Raw genomic sequence first — 19,797 nt, 5'->3', positions numbered from 1 at the left:
AAACAAGGTACACATGGAACGGTCTAAGATCGTTAGGGAAGTTCCTCCCATTTGGGTCAGTGCTGCTTTCCCCACAGCATTTAAGTCCAACAGAGAAAGTGCCCCTTGGCCTTTCATTGGCCAAGCCTCCCCTGTGAGGACTAAGGGTTTTGCAACTGGGGTCTCTACCCTGGATGCAGTGCCATCCATTTTCCAACGAGCCTCGAGTTTTGCATTCCTCTTCGGTCTCTTTCAGTAGACACCTCTATGTGCAGCAAAGTTAACTGATACCAAGATATTGATAATGATGCTCATATTCCCATTACAAGCCACATTTGCTTTGTTTCATTTGAGCTTTTCGACAGACTTGTGATACAGGCTTTTTTTTTAAAAAAAAACATTTTATTTATTTTTGAGAGAGACAGAGTGCGAGCGGGGAGGGGTAGAGAGAGAGGGAGACACAGAATCCGAAGCAGGCTCCAGGTTCCAAGCTGTCAGCACAGAGCCCGACGCGGGGCTCGAACCCATGTACCGTGAGATCATGACCTGAGCCGAAGTCGGACGCTTAACCGACAGAGCCACCCAGGCGCCACCCTCCCCCCCCCCCTTTTTTTTCTATTTCACATAAAAGGGAACTGCTCCTAAGCTACAGAGCCCATGAACTATAAAGGCCCACGAACTACTCAGCAAGGCCGTAGCTGAGACCACGCCCTCCGGAGAACGACTGCGGTCCGGAGATCACAGGCACTGCCAACAACTTCCCCAGCCTGGGGCACTCCCAGATAACCCACCTGCTCTGGATTCCCGGGCAGCGGTTACCTTCCAGCGCGACCCAGTGAGCCTTACTACCCGCCATTCACTCGGTTTCCCCAAAGCAGGAAAACCACAATTGAGCGGGTCCCGGCCTATTCCCCGACCAGCAGCGCAGAGCTTACAGGGCGAGGCCCCTCATATACCGTCACCCCAACAGTTCCCTACGAAACCGGACTAGACATGGTGTGGCTGACTCAGCCTTCCAACGCCCGGCTGAATTCAAGTCACCGCGGAAGCGGCCAGCGCCAGCCGACCCACCCCTAGGCTCACAGGCCGCTCTAGCCGAACACGGAGGCAGCAATCTCGTTACTCCCGCTTGACGTCATCCGCGAGCGCCGCAGCGCGGTGGCGGGCACGCGCAGCCGAGAAGATGTCTCCGACGCCGCCACTCTTCAGTTTGCCCGAAGCGCGGACGCGGTTTACGGTGAGCGGACCGTGGGAGAGTGTGGCCCTAACCCGGCTCTATCTTTTTCCTCCTCTTCCTGAAAACACTCGAATTTTGCTCTGGGGTAAAGCGGGGACGGAGGTGTGTAAGGCGCGGTGTCGGCTCCCGGCCCCGTCGGGGGTTGGGAGGTGGGAAAGACGCATTACTTGCCTCTTCCGTGCGTCCTGAGCTGTCCGCCTCCGTCCTTCTGCAGGCAGGTCTCTGAACTCCGCGTTCTGGGCGCCTTTGTGCCCTGCGTGGAGGGTTTATCCGCAGACTCCCTCCAGTGCGGTCGAGCTCCCGTGCAGTGCTCGCTTAGCTGGGCAGGTGTCTCCAAAATTGCTTGAGGGTGAAGGCGGGAGTGGTTTTAGCCCAGAGAACTGGCTCCCGCCCCGCCCCCTAAGCTGCGGGTGGTGGTGGTTCTGGCCGCTTATTCACCACCCTTTAACCTACCATATCTCTCTCCTAAGAGATTAACGAGGAGATCCAAAGCAGGAAAACAGAGATCAGCTTGGGAATTGTTGCCAGATGTCTTTTTATTCTTACAAAATGAGGAGGAGTACTTTGAGCATTTGGGGAGCGCCTTACAGAACGTTTTTGTTAGCTTATTTAACTCTTAGCACTGTGAAGCCTGGTAGATTGGAGACCACCCCCCTGCCAGAGTTAGGTGATGTACTTCCCTGGTGTTTCTGACTTCAGACCCAGGATTCTTTTTATGTTGCCCATCACAGCATGAAGAACCCTGTCCTAAGTTGTTTGCCTATATTTGTCTTTAGCATTTGAGCCAGTATTTCGAATCATGATTCAACTACTGACGTATTTAACTGTGGTTACCTAGTTATAGTGACGGCAGAATAAAAATTCTGTGAAAGAAAATTGATTCTTTGTAGTCAGTTTTCTTGTGTGCAGGTTATTTTTTTCCCATACAATGAGGGTTTATTTGTTAATCAGGTTATATCTTAGTTATGTCTTCAGAATCGTTTTCTTTCTGTGTATTTTGCTGTAATCCCAGGTGCTCTGAAATTCTGCTAAAAGTAACTGTTAGCAATATCCAATATCGTATTAGTCGCAGAGGGGACCATTTAATTGGAGATCATCTGGTCCAGTACTTCTAAAGGTTCAGTGTGCAGTGGGATCACTTGGAGATCTTGTTAAATGTAGACTGGTTCAGTAGGTCTGGAATGGAGCCTGAAAGTGTGCGTTTCTAACAAGTTCCCACGTGGTGCCTCTGCTGCTATTAGTAATAAGCATCTACAACAACCCCCTTATTTAACTGGTGAAGAAATTGAAGCACAAAGAAACAAGGAGATATGTCCAAGATAATACAGTCTCCTTTTGGCAGAGTCAGGAATGGACATTTCCAGTGTAAATCTAACTCCTGGGGGTAAAGAGATGACTTTCCAAGTGTATGTGGATTTTCACAGAGTGAATGACTTTGCAGTATTTTTGTCTTTGATACTTCTTTTTTGTTTTTTTAAGTTTTATTTTTAAGTAATCTCTACACCCAATGCAGGGGTTAAACTTACAACTTGAGACTTACAGTTGCATGCTCTACCAACTGAGCCAAATCCCACCCCCTGCTTTTTTGTCTTTCAAATTATGGCTAGTTTAAGACAATTAGCAGGTATTCAGTGTTGACTATGTGTCAGGGACTGTGCTGAGCAAACTAGAGAAGGTAGGACTTGAGATGGGTCTTGAAGAATGGATAGAATTTGCATGAGCTGGTGGGAAGAACAACATAAATGAAAACACTAGAATGAGCTTGACAGAAAATAATGAAAAAATGGCTAGACCTTAGTGGAGAGTATATGTTAAGTTGTAGTGGGAAATAAGGTTGGATGGGTTGAGGGAGATAATATCAAGGACTTGAGAGGGGGCTGTGAAATTTTAAAATGGAAGCCTATAAATAAGGAGGCATTTGGAGATTAAAAAAAAAACAAAACAGTATACTCTCATGTATGTGATATTTTAAGAAATGGTAGGTGGGAACACCTAGAATGAGAAAGTCTACTTGGGAAGCTCTTGTTAAGTTCACAGTGATTAGAGTGTGTATCATTGGCACCTGGGTGGCTCAGCCACTTGGGCATCCAACTCTTGATTTCGGCTCAGATTATGATCTCATGTACACTGACAGTATGCAGCCTGCTTGGGAGTTTCTCTCTCCCTCTCTCTCTGCCCCTCCTCTGCTGGGGCTCGCACTTGCTCGCTTGCTCTCGCTCTCTCTCAAAAAAAAAAATAAATAAACTTAAAAAAATAAAGAATTACTGATGGAATGACTGATAGGTAATTTTTCCCACGCATAAGCATTTCCAGCTAGACAGACTATTGATGAGTAATGTTTTTCAGTAAATAATAAGCAAAAATATTTCCACTTACATGCTATTTTTACTTTTCTAGAAGTCTACTAGAGAGGCCCTGAACAACAAAAATATAAAGCCGTTGTTGAATACCTTCAGCCAATTACCTGGCAGGTAAGGCATTGATATCCATGAAATATCACTTGCCGAGATCACTATACTTACCTTGAGCTGTTTAAAAAAATTCAGGTGTCTTTTGTTTTTAATAGTGAAAATGAAAAAAAATGTACCCTTGACCAAGCTTTCAGAGGTGTTCTAGAAGAAGAAATTGTAAGTATGTTTTTCTTTATTGTTAAAATTTTGCTGATAAATTAATAAATGTTATTTTTGAAATTGCTTTTATCTCAATAGATATTTACGATTATTTTTTACTATAGTGAACTTGCTACTTTGTGAAAGCTGACTTGATCACAATATAGGGATTATGTAATTGTTCAGGATTTTGACAGCACAAGTGAAATTTAAGGGTTTGGTTTAACAAATGAGCTCTCCAAGTGAATAGAAGAAAAGTTGATATGAGGTATTCCTGAGCAAGAACTAGAATTTTCGATCGGCCCTTTCACTTTGCTCTAGAAACAGTGACATCCTTCAGTAACATGAAAGGTCTAGTCCAAGGATGTTCAGCATGAGTACTGGGATTCCATGACCTCATTTTCCTATGATGACTTCATCAGTAAGCATACAAAAATAACTAGAGCCTATCCAACTTCAGTAGAGAAATTTAACCTAAACATGAAAATCGAATTTATTTACCATTAGTGGGGCACCCAAAGGAAAGGAAAACTTTCAGCAAGTTTATTCTTGGTTAAGTAAAGGTTGTGTCTCAAGAAGCTGGATCCTTTTCTAATGACCATAATACAGTGTCCCTTTCTTTTGAACAATTCTATATCAAAACTCATTTTTTTTTTCTCTTCTTCAGACCTAGTCACATACGCCTTGTGAGGCATTGGACAAGTTACTTTGCTTTACTGAGGCTCAATTTCATTTGTAAGAGGGGAAATAATATTCTTTCAAGGCTGTTGTATAAAACACTTAACGAGCACTCAAAAAATGCTAGTTTCTATGATGTTATTGAACCTGAGCATTACCTCCCTTCTATTAAAACCCTCAGGCATATTGATACACCAGTACAACTAATTACCCTGGCCCTGTCTTTGCCCTGTGCCAATGATTGAGTTATGGCCTCTGCTTCTGTACTTGATTAGCTTGTTGCCATAGTCATGGTAATATAACCATTTTCCTGAGACCATTGTATTTTAAGTGAATCACCTTGATTATTATTTACTTGATCTACTTTGACAATTAATGATTCTATTACTATTTTTCATTTTTTGTATTTTTATCTTAGTAATTTTATTATATGTAAGAAATGTGTTTATCTTGTATTTCTGATAATTTGATGTCAGAAAATATGTTTTTATTCTTATCAAACTAGCCTGGACTCTGGCCCCTAAATTAAATTGTTTTCTCCTCTGTTGGTAGATAAATCACTCATCATGTGAAAACGTTTTAGCTATTATTTCTCTTGCTATTGGGGGAGTAACTGAAGGTAAGTACGGTTTTGTTTTTTTTTAAGTAATCATGGACGTGACATGCTTTATTTAAAACTTATTCTCCTCATACCTCTCATCTATTTGATTTTGTTCGTTTTTCAAATTCTCCCTACTACCTTTGCCAAGATGTTATCCCAATGAAATTAGCTCACACTTCTTGTCTCTAGTATGCAGCACACATTTTGGCACTTTCTTTGTTCTCCAGTTGTTTTGTTCATTCAGTAAATATTTATTGAGCATCTACTATGTGCCTGGTACTGAGCCAGGACTAGAAGATTCAATGGTACAGAAAACCTATCCCTGCCCATAAGGAGCCTAGTGGCTAATGGGGGAAACAAATGTGTAAATTTCTTACTATGGTCTAATTACTGTGAAGTAGGAATGAAGTGTGGTTGGAGTGATTCTCTAAACTCTAAAGGAATAAGGAAGGTCTTAGAAGGGAAGCTGTAACAGGAGCTGGGATGTGAGGGATGATGGATTTGTCAGGCAGAAAGGGAAAGGAATACACAGCTACGTAAAGGCCAAGTTCAGCCTGGCTAAAGAATGGTGTTGAGCAGAGGGGTGAGAGGATGATGACAATGGTGAGGAAAGAAGCAGCAGAGGTAGCTTAGGGTTCTTTGTTGAGGGTTTTGTATACTAAGCTAACAAGGAGCTATGGTGGAAGAGTTGGATTGGGAGAGACTGTTGGCAGGAAAAGTAGGGGACTGTTAAAATGGGGCAGTGATGTTGGGGGATGGTTTCAAGACTAAAAAAGGCATTTAGGAAGTACACAATGTCGAGGTGCCTGCGTGGCTCAGTCAGTTAAGCATCCGCCTCTTGGTTTCGGATCAGGTCATGATCTCACATTTCATGAGTTCGAGCCCCACATCAGGCCGGGTACTGACAGTGCAGAGCCTACTTGGGATTCTCTGTCTCCCTCTCTCTCTGCCCCTCCCTGACTTGCTCTCTCTGTCTCTCTCAAAATGAATAAACTTAAAAAAAATTTTTAAATTAGAAAAAGGAAGTACGCAGTGTCTAACACATAAGTGGGAGCTCATTAAATGTTTGCAGAAAGAAGCAGTGAAAAACTAGTTCATCAGTAGTCTTTTAACAAATTTAATTGAAATACTCATTAATTCAGATAATTTATGTGAAAAGTGCCTTTTAATCTGTAAAGCATTATTCACATTATTTTGATACCTATTCCTACAAAAACTAGACTATTCAAGGTAAAAGTGATCTTCTAGTGCAGCAGCAAGCTATTCTGTGAACTTAAGCATAGTTCATAAATTCTGACTTCACACATTAAACTTTTATTTATATTTCTTTAATTATTTTGAGAGAGAGAGAAAATCCCAAGCAGAAAATCCCCATGCTGTCAGCCCAGAGCCTAAAGTGGGACTCAATCCCACGAACTGTGGGTTCATGACTTGAGCCGAAATTAAGACTCGATCACTTAACAGACTGAGCCACCCAGGCACCTTGACACACATTAAACTTTTATACAGGATATTCATTCATTCATTCATTCATTCAGCATACCTAAATGAGTTCTGCAATGGAGTGTTCCTTCCCCAGTTTCTGTCAAACAGCTGTGTCTCCTTAATTCATTGATTACCTTGATGTGTTAACTCTGGTAGACTAGTAATATGTTTAACAGTTGAAGTTATACAAAGTCTATATTTAGAACTTTATTTGAGAAAGATAAGAACTTATGAACTTAGTTACACTGAAAATAAAGTCTTAGATGCTTTTTTAATTTAATTGGATGGGGAAAAGTCCTTCTTGACAGAGATTATTATTCTTTACGTGGCGTGTTTTCAAATTGTCCATAAATATGTTTTGTTACATTCAACTCAGCAGATACTTTTTGAGCTTCTCTTTATCATCAGACACTTTACTGATTAAAATGTACAAAAATGCCTACCCTTAAAAAGCTCATAGTCTGCTTAAAAATAATGTATGATAAATACTATAATTTATCTATACTGTGCTTTAGAAGTATAGATGGGGTGGCCTGTTCAAAGGTATCAGGAGTTTTTTAGGTTCATGGATATTTGTCATGTGCTTTGAAAGATGGAGCAGGAATTTGCCACATGAGAAAGGAGGAAAACTAGGCAGAGAAAAGCATTGAAAACAAAACCATGGAAGTATCAGTATAGCAAAGTGTCTGGGAATTGAGAAGAGGGAATCTGTGGCCAAGGTTAAGGTGAAGCAAAGAATGTGGTGTAGAAAGGCTAAGACACAGGTTGTGAAAGTTCTGGGGGATCATGCTATAGTCCAGTTCGTCAGAATCACCACTGAATCTGTTTTTAAATGAGATTGCAAGGCCTCACTTAGTTTTACTGAATCAGAACCTTCAGGAGTGGAATCTAGGTAATTTTCTTAAGTTCTGTAATTAAACGTGAGTTAACTCATGTCAAACTACACTGCAACTATGGGCAGGGAATATGCCTCTCAGATCTCTTGGGTGTACAGAGCATATTGTTTCTCAGGATCTAAAGTGGTAAGGCACTGTGGCAGTTTTCTAGTTATCTAGTCCATCTCTGGCCTCTCCGCCCCCACCCCACCCCACCCCCCCCCACCCCCCGTAACATCCCTGGCAGGTGGTCATCCAGCCTATACGCCCATTGATAGAGCTTACTAATTTGATTTCTCTTAGTTTTGTCAGGTTTCCCTTGTATTGAGTTGAAATCTGCTGCCTTATGCCACCCACTGGTTCTTGGCCAGTATCCCTCACATCACATTGCAGATGGCATCATACCAGTGCAGAGTAGAGCTGGACATAATACTTTCTTTTGAATTGAACATACTGTATCAATTGCAGCGTTTCGGGCTTACGTGCTCCCTAGATATGTTGTTTGCATACTGTGCTTAAATGGCTACTTTTTTAAAACACTTAACAAGTGCTAGTAAGTGTTTCCTTAAGAGAGAAGGAAGAATGAGCAGCAAGATTAAAGTATTTTTAGCTAGTGCAAGTGACCTTTTCTTTAAAAAGTTTTTAAATTTATTGCTGTAGTTAAATAACATTGAATTTTGAAATAAACAGCTTTTTACTATACCATCTTTTCCCTTCAAACAATGCTTTTATTTTAAATGTTTAATAATAGTTGACATCAGTATCAAACTTTTTTTTATTATCTTTTTTGAAGGTAATCTTTTCAAATCAGAATGATATTTAACAACACTATGGAACATTTGGAAATGAGGAAATGGGAAAATACTATTCATAATTCCTCTACTTTAAAAAACTACCATTCATTTTGGTATATGTTTTTAGTTTCTCTAGTCTTTTTTAAAACTTTTATTATTGTAACCATATAATACGTACAGTTTTGAATCCTGCCTTTTTCACTTAACATTATAAGCATTTTCCAAGTTATAGTCGTCGTAACCATCGTTTTTAATTGGCTGCATTATATTCTTTTGAATAGCTTAGTGGTGAAGAAAACAGACTGTGGAGCCAGACTGCCTGGGTTCGTATCCCAGCTCTACCACTTACTGGCTCTATGGCCTTGGGCAAGTTATTTAACTTCTCTGTGTCTCAGTTTTCCCATTCTGGAGGTAATATTATCTACCTCATAGGGTTATAAGGATTAAATGTGTTAGTATACATAAAGTATTTACTTAGCGTGCCTGACATATAGTAAATGCTCTAGAAGTATTATCAAGAATTATTATCATCATCATTATTGAGTGCACATACCAAAAATTACTTAAGTATGTCCCATATTGGGGACTTTTAGGTTGCTTCCATTTCTTGTCTTTTAAAAAATTTGTTAGGGGTGAGAGAGTATACTGTTAAGATATTCTTCAGAATTATTTTGCATGGGCTATTTTACTGTACAGTTTTTTAAATTTTTAAATTGGCTTGTGCTCCACTTGAAGGTATTTGTACCGCATCTACACCTTTTGTATTATTGGGAGATGTTTTGGATTGTCTTCCTTTGGATCAGTGTGACACGATATTCACTTTTGTGGAAAAAAATGTTGCTACTTGGAAATCAGTAAGTGCCTTAGTTTCTTTTTATGCTTACATTATGTTTCTACAGATTCAGAGTTCAGAGGATAGTTTTTTTTGTTTTTGGGGTTTTGTTTTTTTTTTTTTTTTTTTCTTATTTTTAATATTGGCTACTGCTGAAAAGTTTGTCCTTATGAGGGAATTACACTGTCTTACTTGGGGAGCCAAGTTAAGAAGCATGTGGGAAGAAAAAGTTTAACAAAATTTGACTGAGTAGTAACAATTAACTGGAAAATGCACACTTTTCATATTTAAAATAGTTACTCAGTAACATGTTTTGTTATATATGTGAAAATATCTATTTCGCTTAAAATGTTTGAGGGGGAAAAGTAAAAGTGGCATTGTAAACTCAGTGCATGTTAGTGTTCTTTTTTTTTTAATTTTATTTTTTTAATTTACATACAGATGAATTAGCATATAGTGCAACAATGATTTCAGGAGTAGATTCCTTAGTGTTCCTTACCCATTTAGCCCATCCCCACTCCACACCCCCTCCAGTAACCCTCTGTTTGTTCTCCATATTTATGAGTCTCTTATGTTTTGTCCCCCTCCCTGTTTTTATATTATTTTTGCTTCCCTTCCCTATGTTCATCTGTTTTGTCTCTTAAAGTCCTCATATGAGTGAAGTCATATATTTGTCTTTCTCTGACTGACTAATTTCACTTAGCATAATACCCTCCAGTTCCATCCACGTAGTTGCAAATGGCAAGATTTCATTCTTTTTGATTGCCGAGTAATATTCCATTGTATATATATACCACTTCTTTATCCATTCATCCATCGATGGACATTTGGGCTCTTTCCATACTTTGGCTATTGTCGATAGTGCTGCTATAAACATAGGGGTGCATGTGTCCCTTCAAAACAGCACACCTGTATCCCTTGGATAAATACCTAGTAGTGCAATTGCTGAGTCGTAGGGTAGTTCTATTTTTAGTTTTTTTGAGGAACCTCCATACTGTTTTCCAGAGTGGCTGCACCAGCTTACATTCCCATGTTAGTAATCTTTAATACCTTCTTTCCTGTAACTTATCATCAAAGAGTGTGCAACCACTTCTGAACAGTAGTAATAATTTCTGTCTTAATTTCAGAATACATTCTATTCTGCTGGGAAAAATTATCTACTACGTATGTGCAATGGTAAGTAATTAATTAGTAAATGATCGTGTTAAAACATAAATGTGGTTAGAGAAACAGGTGGTTGAATTAAACACAAGTGATAAAATTTTTAAAAATAGATTAGTACCATCATTTTTATAACAGACTAATTTGTTAAAACTGATCATTCACTTTAAATTAAACTGTTCTTGTTTGGGGTATAAACTTAAAACCAAAAAAAAAAAAAAATTAGTAAAATTTATCTTGTCCATGCTAAACTCATTTCATTCCTAATTTTTTAGTGCTTTTTTTTTATGACAATAGTTTGTACCCCAGTTTTGAGAACTATTGCTCTAGGGAAATGCTCTTGACAGGCTGGTTAACAAATTTGGGTATAGTTGTAATAAACATAGAATGATCTCCTATAACCTTCATTTCCATATATTGTTAGATCTCCTAAGAAGATTATCAAAATCCCAGAATACAGTCTTCTGTGGACGAATTCAACTCTTTTTGGCCAGGCTTTTCCCTTTATCTGAGAAATCAGGTAAGCTTTTATGCATTAAATAAATGTTTTGAAGGGGAATCTTTCTCAGTTTTTAATTCAGAAGCTGTTGTGATGGTAATAAGAAAAATAGTTCTCACAAGTTTAATAGGAAATTGTCACTTTATTTTCTTTTACTGGTAATTATACTGTTCCTAATGCATCATATAGGTAATGCTTGAAGTCACTGATTTTTTTTTTGTATAGTTGACATAGTATTATATTAGTTTCAGATGTACAACATGGTAATTTGTAATTACTATGATGATCAAGAATTACATAGTAATTCTTTTTAAGTTCCAAGCTTATTAATCATAAAAATGTGCAGTTGAATCACATGTATGTAGATATGAATTACCATGTCTGTATTTCATTTATAATGCATGCTGATTTTTCCACTTCCATTTTCTCCCTCAGTCATTACCGTTTAGACACAATTATGTCCTCTCATTTCTTTTACCATTTTTCATTGTGAAATACAGCACTCATATAGAAAAGTGCATAAAATAAATGTAGACTATAATTATTCTGAATCAATTACTTGTGTAACTACTGGCAGAATCCAGAAATGAAATATAACCAGTTCTCCAGAACCTTTCACAATCTGTTCAAATATGCCAGATTTTAATACCTCTTTCCCTCAGTCTTCCTTTCCTTAATATCAGGCTGTTATACCACCTGCTTCATATGTTGTTGTGAGGATTAAATGAATTAAAATATGTGAAGCACTTACAACAGTGCCTGCACATAAAGAGACCCATAGTATATGTTGGCAGTGGTTTCAGTGTGTTTTCTTTCTTGTCATGCTAGATCTGTGTTGTTTTTTCTTTCCTACTTAATGTGATCAAGATTAATTTAGATTACCATTGTATTTACTGCTTGTATTTCTGTCCTTCTATCTGTGGCAAATTTCCCTGTTAAACTTTTCTTTAGTGAAGGTCTGTATTTTGTCTGAAAATCATTATTCTTGAAGAATGATTTCAGTAGATAAAAGATTCTAAGTTGGCACTAGACACAGGATTTTATCTTGTGGGAGATAATCATTACTTTGTCTTCTATCTTCCATGTTCTCTAGACAACACAAATGTCAGTCTAACTTCTTTGAAGATAATCTAAATGTTTTTTTGTTTTTGCTCTTAAGATTTTTTATCTTTGTGTTCAGGCTTTTTCGGTTTTACTGTCATGGGTCTTATTGTGGATTTCTTTTTATTTATCATGCTTGGGATTCTGTAGAAATCTTAAATCTGTGGATTAATGTCTTTTGTCCAGTTTGTAAAAATTTCAGCCATTATCTCCTCAAATATTGTGTATGTCTCTTTCTTTTCTTTCTGAACTCCAGGGAACATTGTTATACCTTGTCACTATATCCTCTGTCTCTTATTCTTTCTATATTTTTATCTACTTGTCTTTTTGTATCACATTCTGAATAATTTCTTCAGAATGGTTTTCTGGTTCACTATTTCTTTCTTCAGCTATGAAAGATCAGCTCCTAAATTAATTTTTAATTTGTTATTGTTTTCATTCTATTGTATTTTATTTTTCATTTGTTGAAGGTCTTTTTTAAGTCTGCTATATCACTTTCTAGTCTCTTATTCCCTGCTCATAGTTTCAAACTTTTTCTTTAGTTTTTTAACCAGGATAAGTATTTCTATTTTATAGTCTGTGTCTGATCATTCTAGTATCTGAAGTCTTTGTGGGTTTGTTTCTACTGTTTCTCAGGATTTCTTATCTGTGTATCTGGTTAGTATTGGGTGTTATATTTGAGAAAATATTGAGGGATTTTGAGGCCTAGGATAGATAGTTTTCTCCAGATTGTTTTCATTGCTTTTGCCAGGAGCCTTTAGAAGGAAGCTATCACCAGTCCAGGGTTACCTTAATCCAGCCCGCTTTAAGGCCTATAATTCCTTAGATCATTGAGAAGACTTGGTGCTGGGCTGTAGTTTGGTTTATTTTAACCTGAGGTTATAGTGCTACAGGTTTCCAGCCTTGAAGATAGTTGGGTGGGCCCATCATTTTTGGGCCCTGATTTACTTTTAACATTCTAGCTTTGGGAAGCTATGAAAAGAGTAGCTCAATTTTACAACTGATTGTCTTGTTTGGCAAATGTCCTCAAGACAAAAGTGGCTTTAAATATTGATGATGCATTGCTTACCTTACTTTTCTTCTGGATGTTTGCCACATATCCCTTACTTTCTTGTCAGCTCTTTACTGGTTTTAAGAGAACCATTTTTGTACTTCATTATCTGGAACACTGCTGTGAACATGGTTTATGCTCTGTAAATTTTTATGGAATTAATTGACCTGTTACTGGAAACTCACCTTTTCTATTACTTTTTTAATAGCTTTTTTATTTTATTTAATAGCTTTCAACATGTGAATTCACTTATACAATTCACCATTTAAAGTATACAATTCACTGGGGTTTTTTTTAGCATATTTACAAGGTTGTGCAACCATCACTGCAGTCTAATTTTTGAGTATTTTTTCTACCCTGTACCCAGTAACTTGCACCCCTGCCTCACTCATCATCATTCTTACCCTCTCTTCCAAGCCCTAAACAACCAATAATCTCCTTGTTCTCTGTACATTTTCCTATTCTGGACATTAAAAAAATAGAATAATGAAATATGTGGTCTTTTACTGATGAGCTTTTTTTAACTTAGCTTACATAACATTTTCAAGATTTATATATTTTATAGCATATATCAGTATTTCATTTTTTTATAGCCAAATAATATTATCAGTATATATACCACATTTTGTTTACCCATTCGTCAGTTGATGAACATTTGGGTTGTTTCTGCTTTTTGTTTATTATGAACAGTGCTGCTGTGAACTTTTGTTTACAAGTTTTTGTTTGGATGTATATTTTCACTTCTCTTTGGCATATACCTAGAATGGAATTACTAAGTCATATGGTAATTAAATTTAAATTCTTGAGGAGGGGTGCCTGGGTGGCTCAGTTGGTTGAGTATCCAACCCTTGATTTCGGCTCAGGTCATGATCCTAGAATCATGGGATTGAGCCCCACATTGGGCTCCGTGCTGAGCCCCCCTCCCTCCCTCCCTCTCCCCTCTCCCCTCTCCTCCTGCCCCTCTCCCTCATTCATGTACTCTCTGTCTCTCTCAAATAATCAGTGCTTAAAAAAAAAAAAAAAATTCTTGAACTACCAAACTCTTTTGTGAAAAAGCTGCACCATTTTACAGTCCTGTCATCCATGCACATGGATTCCAATTTCTCTACATCCTGGCTAGTACTTACTAATTCTGCCTTTTTTTTTTTAATAGTCACCTGAGTAGGTATATAGTGGTATTTCATTGTGGTTTTGATTGGTATTTTCCTAATGACTAGATATGTTAAACATCTTTTCTTTTTTTTTTTTTTTAACATTTATTTATTTTTGAGACAGGGAGAGACAGAGCATGAACGGGGGAGGGTTAGAGAGAGGGAGACACAGAATCTGAAACAGACTCTAGGCTGTGAGCTGTCAGCACAGAGCCTGACGCGGGGCTCAAACTCACGGACCACGAAATCATGACCTGAGCCGAAGTCGGCCGCTTAACCGACTGAGCCACCCAGGCGCCGCACATCTTTTCATTTGCTTAGTGGTCATTTGTACGTCTTCCTTAAAGAAATGGCTATTTATTTTATTTGCCCAATTTTTGAGTTGTCTTTTTATTAAGTAGTTCTATGAGTTCTCATTATATTCTGTATGCTAGACTCTTATCAGATATGTAATTTGCAAATGTTTTCTTCCATTCTGCAGATTTCCTTTCACTTTCTTGATAGTATTGTTTATAACACAAAAGTTTTATATTTTGGTGAAATTTGATATAGCAATTTTTTCCTTTGTTGCTTGTGCTCTTGATGTCATATGTAAGAAATCATCGTCTAATCCCAGGTTACAAAGATTTATTCTTGTGTTCTCTTATAAGAGATTTAGCTCTGTGGTCCATTTTGAGTTAATTTTTGTATATCGTATGAGGTGGGAGTTCAGTTTCATTTTTGTGTATATTAATAACCAGTTGTCCCAGCACCATTTGTTGAAAAAACTATTCTTTGCCCATTGAATTGGCATTTTGCCTTCTTTCTGCCTTCAAAACACCAGGGTCAGTTGAACCTTGGGGCCTTGGCACTGTCTTCCCTCTATGACCCTCCTGTTCATTATTGTCACACTACCGACTTTAGCTGTTAGTCTCAATTTTACTTCCTCAGGGAGCCTCTCTTTCAGCATCTATTCTAAACCTGCCAGCACAGTCCCTCATTATCACCACCTAATTTCAAATCTCTTCTTAGTATTTAGCACTATCTGTCATTTTCAGTGTGTATGTTGTTTACTTCTGTGTTCTCTGTGCCTAGAACGGTGCCAGACACCTAGTTGCCATTTAAATCTGTGATAAATGAAGTCTCTTTTTTGTGAAATGAATTATGCCCCTTCATAAGAACTAATTTGTAGTTTCTTTGCTGGAAGTTATAGAAGACATAAGAACAAGGTTTCAATTCTCAGCCATAATTTTGTCCTTCTTGGTTATTTCCAGCCTCCACTCTCATCAGTTTTTTTTACATTATATAATTCAAATTTAGTTGTAATAGGGCCTCCTCTTAAAATATAGCTGGATTTTGAATGTTATTTTTTTAGAAATAATGTGAATTTAGTTCAGGAAGGAGAGTGGCCTGTAAATTTCCTTCCCTATAATGATATTAGATTTTCATACCAGATTCATAAAATGAATTGTAAATTTTCCTATTTTTCTTCTTTTCGGGAAAAGTTGGAGTAATTTTGTATTCTTTCTTTCTTGAATGTTTGGTAAGCTTTACAAAGGAAGCAGTTAGCAACAATAGAATTTTGTGGGAATGTTTTAAACTGGATTTATGTAATGGATTTGGGACTATTCAGACTTTTCATTTTTTTCTTGAGACAGTTTTGGTAACTTCCTTTTTCCTGGGAATTTGTGAGTATTATCTAAAATTTCAAATGTATTGGAGCACCTGGGTGACTCATACGATTGAGCATCCAACTGTTGATTTCAGCTCAGGTCATGATCCCAGCGTTGTGGGATCAAGCCCCACATCAGGTTCCGTGCTCGGTGTGGAACCTGCTTAAGATTTTCTCCCCCTGTCTCCCCTACTCTTCTCCACTCTTCCCCACTCTTCTCTGCCCCTCTCTCCCATTCTCTCTCTAAAATAAAATTTTAAAAATAATTAAAATTTCAAATGTATTTATAGGATGCTATTTGTTGCATTTCTTTTTTTCTATTTTTTCTTTTTTATAGTTGAAGTATAATTAACATACAGTGTTATGTTTGTTTCAAGTGTACAACATAATGATTCAGTGATTCTGTATGTTTCTCAGTGCTCATCAAGATAAGCATACGTGCTTTTTTGTATTAATTTTTTAAAATGTTTATTTATTTTGAGAGAGAGAGGGCCTGCTAGTGGGAGAGAGAGACAGAGGGAGAGAGAATCCCAAGCAGGCTCACAAACCGTGAGATCATGACCTGTGCCAATGTCAGGAGACGCTTAACTGACTAAGCCACCCAGGCGCCCCAAGATAAGTGTACTCTTAATCCCCTTTATTTGTAGATCTCATCATATTTTAAAGAACATTTTAGACCTCTCTTCCAGTGTACAGCATTACTAAATTAACAAGACATAGAGAAACCATTCTTTTCTTTCCCTTATTGACTGGTTGAAAGACTAATAATATATTGCTAATATATAGCTTTAAACATTATGCATCTTTTAATAAGTAATGTTTTTAAATTTAATTTTTAAATTATAAAAATAACTTTTTTCAGAAAATTTGAAAAATGAAGGAAAAAGCTGTGTATAATTAATCTTACCACTAACATAAGGGAGGTTGGCATTTGGGGATATTTTCTCATAGTATCTATGTTACACATTTGTAGATGCTTGACATTCACTGGAGTATATCCCAAGACCTTCAAAAAGCCAGTTTAACATGTAGTTTAGCATGTAGTGAAGTCTGACTGAAATTATTGATTTAATGAGAATTATGGCATGTACTATATTGAATAATAGAGAATAGACAAATGTATTTTAAGTAGTCAGTGCTAAATGGGCAACCAGATTCATTCACTAGCTTAATGACTTGATCTAGCATAGTTTTTTCCACTTTCACTTTTGTACTGAAATAACTTTAGACTTAAAGAAGAGTTGCGAAGAAAATATAGACAGTACCTGAATTAACAACCTTCACCTAATGTTAGCCTCTTACATGATCACAATATAGTTGCCAAAACTAAAAAATCAACATTGGTACAGCATTATTAACTATGCTAAGACTTTATTTGGATTTTACCAATTTTATCACTGTTTTTCTTTTTTCTGTCCAGGGATCCAACCCAGCATCCCATGTTCCATTTAGTTGCTATGTTGCTTTACTCTCCCCAGTCAGTGACAGTTCTTATTTCTTTGCTTATTTTTTTCATGACTTTGATACTTTTGAAGAGTACTGATCAGGTATTTTGCAGAATGTCCTTCAATTTAACTTTGTCTGATTTTTTTCGTAATTAGATTGAGGATACGGATTTAGGGGAAGACCACAGAGGTGATGTGGCCTTCTCACTGCATCATTTCAACATGATGTTGATATATACTATTACTGGTGGTGGTATCCTTGGTCATCATATTTTTTTTGTTGCTAAGTTACTGTCTTTGCCTTTGTAGTTAATATTTGAAGGGAAATACTTTGAGGCTGTGCACATACTCTTTTTCTCCTTAGATCTTTACCCACTAATTTTAGTTTTCATCAGTGAATTTGCCTACAGCAATGGAAACGGTTGTCCTGTTGTTGGTTTTCTATTTCTTTTATTCCTTCTACATCTATTACTTGGGATTCTTCCATGCAGAAGAGTTGTCTGCTCTCCCTTATTTACTTATTAATTCAGTCATCTGTTTCAGTGTGAATTTGTGGATATTTTATTGTCTGGATTATAATCCCATAGTGTAATTAATTTCTTAGTTAGATTGTTCTGGTTTTGCCCATTGGAGGGAGCTCTTTCATGTTTTCCTGGTATGAGAAAATAGAGCTCATCTGTGTTTTCCCTACCCCAACCCTAGAATCACCCACTTCTCCAAAGAGCCTGATTCCTTTTATTTAAGAATGGTATTTAGAAGCCAAGATCTGGGCCCTAGATATCTAAGAGTGTCACTGCTCTGGGTTCACTTGGTGGACAGACCTAGGAAAGATCTATATGCACACACATCTATATTAATATGTGTCTATGTATGTATTTTTAAATGACCAACAACAAAAACCATGAGATCATACTGATACTTTTGAGTTCAATCCAGTACCAATATTCCTTCTTATTTATAAGTTCTTTCTTTGACAGTGGGAAACCTGGCTCTCATTAACTGCAGCGTATTTATTATATATGTTGTTATACATGCTCACTTTTTGTTTAATACAATTTTTATTTGTGCTTTAGCAAAACTATAAATTACTGCATATTGCACTCTGTAAAATTGCTCTAGATTTTTCAGTAATAACAGGGACAACTGTATTTGTTATATATGTAGAATTCTGGATACTCTAAAGGCACCTTAAAGAAATGAATTTTAGAAAGGATTTGAAAACCAGGTGTGGGTCTGACTTGATCTTTTGTTTAATTATGGATTTATCATTTTCTTTGTTTTGGTTATGTGACAACAAAGTTATATTCTTAAACACATTTAGGTGTTTGGTGGATTTGCTTTGAAAATCTTTTTTTTTTTTTTTTTTCTTTTTAATAGGTCTTAACTTGCAGAGTCAATTTAATCTGGAAAATGTCACTGTTTTCAATACCAATGAGCAGGAAAGCACCCTGGGTCAGAAGGTGAGGCTGATACAAAATTTAACAAACATAAGTTTGTTACTAAGATAAATCCTGTGACTGGGTCTTCTAAGTCACCAAAAATTTTAGAACCTTTATTTCTAATTTATAGACATAATGTATGTTCTATGCAAAAAATGCAAATCAGATAGAAATATTTAAAATAGAAAGTATGGCTACCCCATAATCCAAGGCCCAAAGATAACCACTCTTAGCATTCTCTGTCTGTCCTTACAGGACTTATTGTGTGTGTAGTTTTATTCCAAAAATGAGATCATATAATACATATTGTTCTGCAATCCATTTTCTTCTTAGGACAGTATAAAATGGATGCATTTCTGCATCAGTACATTTGGATCTGTGTCTTTTTAATGGTTCATGATGAGTCTTTCAAGTGGATATATATTACAATGCTGTCAGTAGGCATTTAGATAATTTCAAACAGTGGATAATTGTTAACAGCATTACAGTGAATAGTATTGTGTATATCATTGCTAAATTATCCAGGTGTCTCTTTAGAGATAAATTCCAATAAGTGAAATTGCTGTGTCAGAATATATGCATATATCACATTTTGATAGCTGCACTCAATTACTTCTCAGAAAGGTTATACCCAAATTTATACTATCACCATTGTACATAGAGAATGTGTACCCACAGCCACACACCACCCCTGGGAATTAATCAATTTTTAAAAAACTTTGCTTAATTGATAATATACTTAAAAAGTAAATCTTCTTTGTTTTAACTTACATTGCTTGCTCATTAATGAAGTTGAGGGATTTGCTGTATGTTTATTGGAATTTATTTTTCTTCCATGACAATTAGAAGCAGTGAGGAAGAGAATTACCTATTCTTGCCATTTGCCCATTTAACTGTTGAAATGTCTTTTTCTTACTGCTGTGTAGTTCTACTCAGACAGAATATTACTAATTCATTGCCTATCATTTTGTTGATTTTTTTTTTCCTGTTTATTGTTTTTCTTATAACTTTACTTATGGTGCCTTTGCTGTGTAGAACTTTTAATTTTTGGGTTTTTTTACATTTTATTTATTTTTGATAGAGACGGACAGAGGACAAGTGGGGGAGGGGCAGAGAGAGAAGGAGACACAGAATCCGAAGCAGGCTCCAGGCTCCGAGCTGTCAGCACAGAGCCTGATGCGGGACTCGAACTCACAAACCGCAAGATCA

At 37.0% G+C, this 19,797-nt stretch overlaps 1 protein-coding gene across 1 annotated transcript in view; it reads left to right on the top strand.

Annotated features, from left to right (window-relative positions):
- Positions 1-1,114: 1,114 nt before the first annotated feature.
- THOC1 (THO complex 1) overlaps positions 1,115-19,797 on the top strand; it is a 52,609-nt gene continuing 33,926 nt past the window's right edge. The window contains exons 1-8 of the mRNA XM_030336146.2: positions 1,115-1,216; positions 3,614-3,687; positions 3,783-3,843; positions 5,056-5,122; positions 8,994-9,112; positions 10,218-10,266; positions 10,676-10,771; positions 18,527-18,609. Coding sequence (XP_030192006.1) covers positions 1,163-1,216; positions 3,614-3,687; positions 3,783-3,843; positions 5,056-5,122; positions 8,994-9,112; positions 10,218-10,266; positions 10,676-10,771; positions 18,527-18,609 — 603 coding nt within the window. The 5' untranslated portion in view covers positions 1,115-1,162. The remainder of the gene's footprint in view (positions 1,217-3,613; positions 3,688-3,782; positions 3,844-5,055; positions 5,123-8,993; positions 9,113-10,217; positions 10,267-10,675; positions 10,772-18,526; positions 18,610-19,797) is intronic.

The sequence above is a fragment of the Lynx canadensis genome, chromosome D3, assembly GCF_007474595.2.
Source record: "Lynx canadensis isolate LIC74 chromosome D3, mLynCan4.pri.v2, whole genome shotgun sequence".
NCBI lineage: Eukaryota > Metazoa > Chordata > Mammalia > Carnivora > Felidae > Lynx > Lynx canadensis.
The sequence above is the reverse complement of the archived record's forward strand: the minus strand, read 5'-3'. Positions and strand labels throughout refer to the sequence as shown.